This window comes from Sinocyclocheilus rhinocerous, unplaced genomic scaffold (assembly GCF_001515625.1).
Source record: "Sinocyclocheilus rhinocerous isolate Xijiao unplaced genomic scaffold, SAMN03320098_v1.1 scaffold1364, whole genome shotgun sequence".
Taxonomy (NCBI): domain Eukaryota; kingdom Metazoa; phylum Chordata; class Actinopteri; order Cypriniformes; family Cyprinidae; genus Sinocyclocheilus; species Sinocyclocheilus rhinocerous.
In genome coordinates, this window is record NW_015627534.1 from 870,244 (window position 1) to 880,527 (window position 10,284).

At 39.4% G+C, this 10,284-nt stretch overlaps 1 protein-coding gene across 1 annotated transcript; it reads left to right on the forward strand.

Annotated features, from left to right (window-relative positions):
- The first annotated feature begins 2,024 nt into the window (after positions 1–2,024).
- LOC107728060 (UDP-glucuronosyltransferase 2A1-like) lies at positions 2,025–9,882 on the forward strand. The gene is made up of 6 exons (XM_016538119.1): positions 2,025–2,942; positions 3,257–3,405; positions 3,754–3,885; positions 4,715–4,802; positions 4,893–5,112; positions 9,319–9,882. The coding sequence occupies exons 1-6, from the start codon at positions 2,231–2,233 to the stop codon at positions 9,614–9,616; spliced, it is 1,599 nt and encodes a 532-aa protein (XP_016393605.1). The 5' UTR covers positions 2,025–2,230; the 3' UTR covers positions 9,617–9,882.
- Positions 9,883–10,284: the final 402 nt, after the last annotated feature.

Below are 10,284 nucleotides of genomic sequence, written 5' to 3' on the forward strand. Positions count from 1 at the left end.
CAGGAAACTATAGAGGTTGTAGAAAAATGGTCAGTGGAATGGGGATATAGATTCTCTATAACTAAAACATGTTTTCAATTTTTTACAAAAAAAAGGATTGAAGAAAATATTAAACTATATTTATATAAACAGCCATTAGAAAGGGTAACGAAGTTCAAATATTTGGGCATACACTGAAAAAAATGATTCATAGAATTTACAAATTTTTTTTAAGGTAAATGGTTGCAATCAATTTATTTTAGCTACATTTAAATAAACACATTTATTTGACTAACTTTCAACATATTTTTTTTATTAAATTTAGCTAAAATAAATTGTTTGTGACCACTTACCTTAAAAAAATTTAGTAGCATTTTTTTTCAGTGTATGGTTTGACTCTAAATTAACGTGGAAAATTCATGTTAAATATATAGAGCAGAAATGCAATAAAGCATTAAATCTAATGAGGTGTCTAGTAGGCCAAGAATGGGGGGCAGATAAACAGTCAATGGTCACTATTTATTGTGCACTTTTAAGCTCTGTTTTAGATTATGGGTGTATTGTATATGGATCTGCATCAAGCAGTATGCTTAAGAGGTTAGATTTAATCCAAGCACGAGCACTGAGATGTATTAAAGGTGCAGTTAAAACTACTCCAATCTCAGCAATGCAAGTTGAAACAGGAGAGTCCTCACTAGACTTAAGACGTCAAAAACTATCTGTCGCATACTGGATCAATTTACAAGGGCATAAAACAGGTCATCCATCAAAATCTATATTAGAGGAAAGTTGGGAGACAACAAACTTAGCTGGATCAAGTTTTGCCTGGAAAGCAAAGGAGTGTGCCTCAGAGATGTCAATAAATAATATAACTTTTTCAACAATGGTTACAATTTCTCCAATTCCTCCTTGGTTTTTCAGGCAAACAGAGGTGGATTTACAAATTCATGATATTATTCAAAAAGGACAGAACATCTTTGATATTAAGAATTATGCATTAGAATATGAGTCTGCTTACAGAGTCTGCTTTTAGAATTAGAGTCTGCTTACAGTCAGGAGGTTAAAGAGCTGGCTGTCTGGTGCGTACTGGAGCAGCATTTTATGTTCCAGAATTTAAAGTTAGGAAACTGTGGGAGATTAACAGATGGAACTTCAGGTGTACACTGCTGAAATGGTAGCAATTCAGATGGCACTCTGTTGGGTAGAGGAAGTAACGCCTAACAAAGTTCTGATATGTTCTGATTCAATGGCATCACTTATTAGTCTTCAAACATTCCAATCAGTTAGAAATGATATATTCATAGAAATAATGAATATATTATATAGACTAAGACAAGCAGGAATAATAGTGAATTTTGTTTGGGTACCAGCACATGTTGATATACCAGGAAATGAAAAAGCTGATAAAATGGCAAAAGAAGCACTTAAACTGAACTCTCCTAATCTCGGAGTCTCATTAAGTAAGATGGAAGGAAAAAGTATAGTTAAAGAAGCATGCAATCAAAAGTGGCAAGGAAAGTGGAATATTTGTATTACAGGAAGGCATCTTTATAATATACAAAACAGTATTAGAAAAAGTAAATGGCTATATAGTTTCAGTAGAGAAGATCAGGTTATTTTAGCAAGACTAAGAATGGGACATACTAAACTTAATTCGACTCTTTATATAATAGGTAAACATAGTACAGGATTATGTGAAACATGCCAAGTAAAGGAAACAGTACAACATGTGTTATTAATTTGTCCTCTATGAGCAGGAAAGGAATGAATTAATAAGAGAACTCTACAACATGGGATGCAAAGAATTTACAATCAGAAATTTATTAAATACAAATCAAGGATCAGGAAAAATGATAAAAGCTGTTTTAAAATACATTAAAAATGGTGATCTTAAAGGGATCCTATTATGCTCTTTTACAAAGTCTTGATTTTGTTTTGGGGGTGTACTAGAACAACTTCACACTCCAGCACAGGAGGTGGCGATATGCACCTAAAAGCTGGTATGCAACTCGCCAATAAACCCACAGAAGAAGAAGAAGAACTTCCCCTGAATATTAGTTTGGCGACACTAGTTGTTTACAGTTTGACAGAAGTTACTCTGGTGCAAAGCGTCATGGGGTGTAGTAGAAAGGTGGATTGAGGACAAAGCAATAATGCAACGCGACCTTTGCCCAAATCCTGTTGTGCACATAGCCTATACACAGTTTACCACCAGATCACACTGCACTTCCAGAAGCAGAAACATTTCATCATGGTTTCTGGGACTTTATTTGTGTTTGTACTGCTGTGTGGAGTGGAGGCTGGTCATGCTGGCAAGGTTTTGGTGTTACCAGGCGAGTACAGTCACTGGCACAACATGCGTGCGATCATTGACGCGCTGGTCGATCGCAACCACAGTGTGACGGTTCTGGTCAGTTCTTCATCACCTACTGTACCGCACACACGGAAGGAGCGCTTCGATTTCATTGTGTATAAAGTCAACACGAAGAAAGAAGAGGCCAATGCTGTGTTGAGAGATATGATTCATCTCGGGACGAATGACACAGCCACCAAATACAAGGGAGACTTCATGGTCTGGCGAGTGATTTCCAACTATATGGCGTTCCTTACTGATATATCCAAGGGCATGTTTCATGAGGATCTTTTACACACGCTTCGGGAATCTCATTATGATGTGCTTTTATCTGATCCGATGATGCCATTCCCTGACTTGATGGCACAGAAGCTGAATATCCCGCACGTCCTCTCGATGCGCGCAACGTTCGCGTACATAGCAGAGCGGCTTTGCGGTCAGATGCCTGCGCCGCCGTCCTACGTTCCTGCGGTCGCTTTGCGAGATTATCTCACTGATCGTATGAGCTTCATAGAGAGAGTTGAAAACATGCTCCTCTATATCATACATACGACTATATTTCCATTGAGCATGAAGTTTACTGCAGATAAGCTCTACACTGAAATATTGGGTAATTATTTTTTAAATCTAGGCTTTAATGCATGATCTAGCTGTTGTCATAATTCAGAATATCTTAGTAATTATTACAGTGAAAACTTAAATAATAATAATAATATGTAGTGCGCCAACAGCTCTGGGTTTTTGCACTTTTTGTGTCATGACGCCCTTGTAGTGTCTGTCTACTTGGAATATCTTTATGGTGTATTGTATATTGTGTATGTAAAGAGATCAGAAGGCTGTAGATAAAGCAGAAGAAAGCTAAATGTTTGAGCACTTGACCCACTGTGCATTAACTGAGTTGCACTATATCTCCGTATGTCACAGGCAAACCCACAACAATGTGTGAGACCATTGGAAAAACCGACATCTGGTTGATTAGAACTTACTGGGATTTTGAGTATCCACGCCCACTCCTGCCTAATTTTAAATTTGTTGGAGGACTACACTGCAAACCCGCCAAGCCTCTGTCAAAGGTAATGCCATATATTATTTTGAAATACCAGTATATACTTTTCTTGAATATTCTTGAATATTTTACATGTTTTTGCATCAAAGCATGCATCATTCATAAAAGGAATCCTTACTCGAATGGAACAAGTAACATTGTAACTTCATGCCAGTGGATGTATGAATGGAAAAGGATCTGATTTGGCGCCGTTGACCTCAAAAGATGCACTGGATTTGTGGTGTCACTCCCATTTTGTAAACTGCACATGGCACATTTTGACATGACGTTTCTGATGGAAAATCATTTCAGTTTTATGTCACTTAAGACTGCCAATTCATGTCTTGCTTTCGTTTTTCATTTGTTTGTCTTTTAGGAACTGGAGGAGTTTGTTCAGAGCTCAGGAGATCATGGCATCGTTGTCTTCTCACTGGGTTCCATGCTGGGCAACCTGACATTGGAAAGAGCAAACACTATTGCTTCAGCTCTTGGCCAGATCCCACAAAAGGTGTGTAACTACCTTTTTATAGCAAAAGAACAGTAATCACTCACTTTTTAGCTGCCTTAGTTCTGGAAAAAAAATTTCCATTAGTTTTTGTCTATAGAGATTTAAATCACAAATTCTAAAAAAAAACATGTACTTAATATATTTTCTGATCTATTTTATGAGGCAATACACTACTAATCATTGTGAATTACAAATAGTTCACCCAAAAGAAAATGTCATCAATTACTCAGCCTCATGTCCTTCCAAACCCATAAGATTTTTTTTTTCATCTTTGAAATGCAAATGAAGATATTTTTAATGAAACCTGAGATTTCTGCCCCTCCATTTGAAGTTCATTCCACCAAAATTTTCAAGCTTCAAAAAGTTCATCACAAAAGCAATCCATACGAATCAAGCAGTTTAAGTGTTTTGAAGAGACACGGTGAAACACGATGAACCGATTTAAATCAGGCTTTTATTCACATATAAACATTAATCAATGCACATACATAGAGCAGATCAAATATGGTCAATGGCAGCTCAACCGTACTCGCATTACACGCGAGAAGAAACCACACTGTTTTTCACGTATCACGCAAGCATGTTTGAGCTTGTCTGTTTATCATATTTGATGTGCTCTATGTATGTGTGTTGATCAATAAGACCCAGGACTGTAAGTGTGTCTTAAAAGGTTTACCGGTATATGTTATTATTAAAAACTCATCTCTCTATAGGAAAAATAAATACAGTTTTTACAGAACCTAACTTTTCTATAAACCTGTTGCAGTGTTCATATGCTCAGTGTTCTAGAGCAACTGTTAATAAGTTTTCTATACGTGTATTTGCACAGGTTGTTTGGCGTTATAATGGGAAAACACCAGAAACTCTCGCCTCCAATACAAAACTCTATGACTGGATCCCACAGAATGATTTGCTTGGTAAGGAAAGTGTTGTTATGTGTGCTCATTATTATACATAAAGACCATTAATTGATGTCAGATAGACTCAGACTTTATTTTATCTGATAGGTCATCCAAAAACAAAGGCCTTCATTACCCACGGTGGGACAAATGGACTGTATGAGGCTATTTATCATGGTGTCCCAATGGTGGGCTTGCCACTGTGGGGTGACCAGCCTGATAATCTAATGCACATGAAAACCAAAGGAGCTGCTGTAGTTCTTGATATCAACACAATGCAGTCCAAAGACCTGGTGGATGCTCTCAAGACTGTCGTAAATAATCCATCGTGAGTTAAGTCATAAGTTTCATAAATCTGAAAAATTTGAAGCTTAGTTCTCCATTTAATAAAAAGTAAGCTCCAGAAATAAGCTCAGTTCTCCTAAAGTGGTGTTTTTCAGTGAGGGGACTACAGACAGGAAGGAAAATAGTTGGGTATTACTATTGGATTTTGGGAGAAAAAAAACACTGAAATTATCAATTTAACCTCAAGGGGAATAATGTATACACTGCTCAAAAAAATAAAGGGAACACTTAATCATCACTGTATAAGACCACATCAGTTAAACTTCAGGGATATACATTTTTCCAGTTAAGAAGCGTAACTGATTGTCAATCAGTTTCGCCTGCTTTGGTGCAAATGAAAGTGACAACAGGTGCACTGGAAAGACAACAGCAATAAAACCCTGAAAAGTGAATGGTTTTGCGGGTAGTGGCCACTAGGGCTGCACGATTAATCGAATGCGATTGTTATGTGCATTTTGTTAGTAAAGCCGGTTCTGTAATCAGCAGGAAATCATCATCACGTGCTTTCAGATGGAGCAGAATTTACTACACATAGCCGTAGTTCACTGACAAGTTGCGCAAAAAAATCGCAGACGATTTTATTGCGCGATTCTGAAATCGAAGAAATCGTTCGCGATAATGACAGCTGTTTGCATAGCTTCTCAGTGCACTACGGCTGTGAAGTAAATGCTGCTCCATCTGAAAGCATGTGAAAATACCACATTTAATAACATATTTTTACTCCAAACTCACTTCATAACGTCAGTCGAGTGTTTGAAATAAATCCTCCTGTGAGATGATGTGGCTTCTTACACAGAATAAGGCACGCAACATATTTCATAGTATTTAAGCAGTGATAAAGGCATTGCATTATAAATATACTTTATTTTAATGAAAATTATAATAATAAGAACTCCGATAAACTGTATATTGCCGTAGTCGTGTGTTTATTATTCACGTTGAATCAATGAAAGCAGTTGTATCTTCTGTTTATTCAGCTGCAGCCATAGGCATTTTCTGGGTTTCTTCTGCGAGGCGTATTTGGAGTTTCAGCGCGAGAGCGCCCTCTGGCCTTCGGATGGAGATTTACTGCTGATAGACAATTGCTCTCTCGTAATCCTTCCTGACTGATTTGTCTCTAGTTTTGTGTTTTTTTAGAGTCCTTGTAGCGTGAGGCAGTACCTGCAACCCAATCAGGTTACACAGGTAATCTAGCTCCTCCAGGATGGCACATCCATTTGGTGTTTCTTCCTTCACAGTCTCAAGAGCATGGGAGACGGGCCTTTACAAGAGGAGAGTTGGACAGGGCTGTAGAAGGGAAACAGACCAGTAGCAGGACTGGCATTTGCTCTTTTGTGCAAGGAGGAACAGGAGGAGCACTGCCAGAGCAATACAAAATGCTTCTGGTGTGCATGTTTCTGAATAAACTGTTAGAAAGAGACTCCATGAGGGTGGCATGAGAGCCCGGCGCCCTGTATTGAGACCTGTGCTCATAGCCCAGCACCGTGCAGCTCGATTGGCATTTGCCAGAGAACACCAGAATTGGCAGGTCCACCGTTGGTGCCACATTCACTTCACGGATGAGAGCAGGTTCACACTGAGCACATGTGACAGGAATATCCTTGGAGGGTCACAAGACCTCCACGTGCTAGCCGACGTTACCCTCACTGCTGTTAGGTGCTGGGATGAAATCCTCAGAGCCATTGTCAGATGTTACATTAGTGCAATGGGCCCTGGGTTCCTCCTGGATCATGACAATGACCGGCCTCATGTGGCCAGAGTGTGTAGGCAGTTTTTGGATGACAAAGGCATTGACGCCCTCATGTTCCCTAGACCTGAATCCAATTGAGAACCCCTGGGACATTATAAATTGGAGCATCCGAAGCCTTCATTTGGCACCATAGACTGTCCAGGAGCTCAGTGATGCCCTAATCCAGGTCTGGCAGGAGATTCACCATCTCATCAGGGGCATGCCTAGACATTGTCGGGAGTGCATACGGGCACATGGGGGCCATACACACTACGGGCTTACATTATGAGTTGCTTCGATTTTCGGTGTGATTTTGAATCCAGCCCTCACAGAGTCGATGATTTTGGTTTGCACTGAACATTGTCACATAATTTAGTTCTCAATGAATTTCATACAGTGGGTATAGAAAAGAATCAGCCCCATTTAAAATAATCACATTTTGTTGCTTTGCAGCCTGAAATGAAGATGCACACATTTTTTGTTTTATCCAGCTCTATTTACTCAGTGCAACCTATAACATCCAATTGAAAGATTTAACACCATGTCAGAAAAAAAAACCTGAATCACTGAGTTGGGAAAAGGATCACCCCCTTGTGTCAGTATTTTGTTGAACCACCTTTTGCTTTAATTACAGCCTTTAGTCTATTGGGATTTGTCTCTACTAAGTTTGCACATCTAGACTTTGTAATATTTGTCGACTCTTCTTTGCAGAATTGCTCAAGTTCAGTTCAGTTTGATGGTGAGCGTTTGTGGACTGCAGTCTTCAAGTCATTCCACAGATTTTCAGTGGGGTTTAAGTCTGGGCTCTGACGAGGCCATGCAAGGACATTCAGCTTTTTCTCCTTCAACCACTGTGTGCTCAGTTTTGCTGTGTGCTTTGGCTCATTGTCATGTTGGAGGTTAAACTTTCTTCCCATTGACAACTTTCTGGCAGAGGGCAGCAAATCTCAATAATTTGACAGTATTTTGCCCCATCCATGTTTCCTTCTATCCTGACAAGAGCTCCAGTCTCTGCTGCAAAGAAACACCCCTGAACAGGACATCACCACCTCCATGCTTTACTGGAGGAATGCTGTTATATGGATGGTGAGCTGGATTGGATTTCTGCCAGACATATCGTTTGGTGTTGAGGCCAAATAATTCAATTTTAGTCTCATCTGCCTCAGAATCTTCAAGGTGTGTTTTGGCAAAGCTCAGTCTGACTGCATGTGGCCTTTCTTGAGGAGTGGCTTTTTTCTTGCAATCCTCCCATACAAGCCACATTTGTGGAGAATTTGTGATATTGTTGTCACATGCACACAATGACCACTCTTTGTCATAAACTCCTGCAGCTGCTTCAGAGTTGCTGTAGGGCTCTTGGTCGCCTCTCTGACCAGTTTCCTCCAGCTTTTTTATCTAGTTTGGAGAGACGTCCTGATCCAGGGAGGGTCTCTGTTGTATCAAATACCTTCCACTTCTTAATAATAGACTTCACTGTGCTTGTAGGCATTTACAAAGCCTTTGTAATGTTTTTGTTTCCATCTCCTGACTTGTGCCTGTCCACAACTTTATCCCGGAGATCTTTTGACAGTGCCTTGCCACCCATAGCTGATTGTTTGCTTCAGTTGCACTACCAAGGACTGAAATGCTCCAGGGAAGCTCTTTTCATGCAGAGCTAATCGAAATGACCACAGCTGATCAAAGTTGAAAGTCAAATGGCTTTGTGTGCCATTGAGAAGGTGATGAGCTACACCTGATTGAGTTTACAAGTCATTTTTAAGAGGGGGGTGATGCTTTTTCCAACTCGGTGATTCTGGGGGGGTTTTTTCTGACATGTGAGTGTTATGTCTTTCACTTGGATGTTATAAGTAGCACTGAGTAAATACAGCTGGATAAAACAAAAACTTTGTCCGTCTTCGTTTCAGGCTGCAAAGCAACAAAATGTGATTATTTTAAAGGGGGCTGATTCTTTTCTATACCCACTGTACATGTATAAAAGTCAAGATTTTCAACTGGAAAATTTAGTTCGCGATCCAATGTGTGATTTAAGTGTTCCCTTAATTTATTTGAGAACTGTACATTAGACTAGAGCAAGGGTTCTCAAACCTCTCCATGAAGTACCCCCAGCACTGCACATTTTGTACGTCTCCCTACATCTGACACACCCACTTCAGGTCTTGCCGTTTCCACTAATGAGCTGATGAGTTGAATCAGGTGTGATAGATGAGGGAGACATACAAAATGTTCAGGGCTGGGGGTACTCCAGGACAGGTTTGAGAATCACTGGACTAGAGTATATAAATGTTTTCTTTTTGGCCATTTGATTACAACGGCCACAGTCAGTATTCACATTATTCCTGCTTGCTATAGAAAAAATCTCTAGTTCAAAGTATGGCTTGTCACATTATATATTTAGAAACGTTTGTGCTTTTGTAGAGCTTGTCTTGTGTTAAGCAGCGCTTCCATTTCTTCTCTAATAAGGTACAAGGAGAGCATCATGAGACTGTCCAGAATCCACCATGATCAGCCAATGAAGCCTCTGGACCAGGCAGTTTACTGGATCGAATTTGTGATGCGGCATAAAGGAGCTAAACATCTACGAGTTCAGGCACATGATCTGAGCTGGTATCAGTACCACTGCCTGGATGTAGTGGCCTTCTTACTCTCAATCGTTGCACTGATCACATTCCTCTTCATTAAAACATGCCGTTGCCTTTTCCGTAAATGTTTCAGAAAGACTCGTCCTGATGGCAAAGCACAAAAGAGTAAAAAAGAGTGAATGCAAAGTAGGTTAGCACAGAGCAGCTCCCAATTCCAGTCCAGTCACGACAGCTACAATTGAACTATCATGAATATGGATTAAATAAGAAAAAAGGACACATTCAGTATAACCAAAATATGTTTCTTTTCGTATTAAACATCGCAACATGCATTTATCATTTAATTTAGGGCTTTTGAATTTGACAGGTTAGATTAAGTGAAATTGATCATTAATATTTATATAAATACACATGGATGTATTATACATATTAAAGGGGTTATATGATGTTGCTAAAAAGAACATTATTTTGTGTATTTGGTGTAATGAAATGTGTTTATGTGGTTTAAGGTTCAAAAAACACATTATTTTCCACATACTGTACATTATTGTTTCTCCTCTATGCCCCGCCTTTCTGAAACGCATCGATTTTTACAAAGCTCATCGGTCTGAAAAAGCGAGGTGTGCTGTGATTGGCCAGCTATCCAGTGCATTGTGATTGGCCGAATACCTCAAGCATGTGACGGAAATGTTACACCCCTTATCATATTGTGATGCTGTGTCCCAGTGCGACGAGACAAAAACATGGGGGCATAATTACTGATTATAATGACTTATACTGTCCTTTTACGCGTTGCGTTGCATTGCATCGCGCCGCGTAAACATAAAACCATGTCAGCATTTGTGAT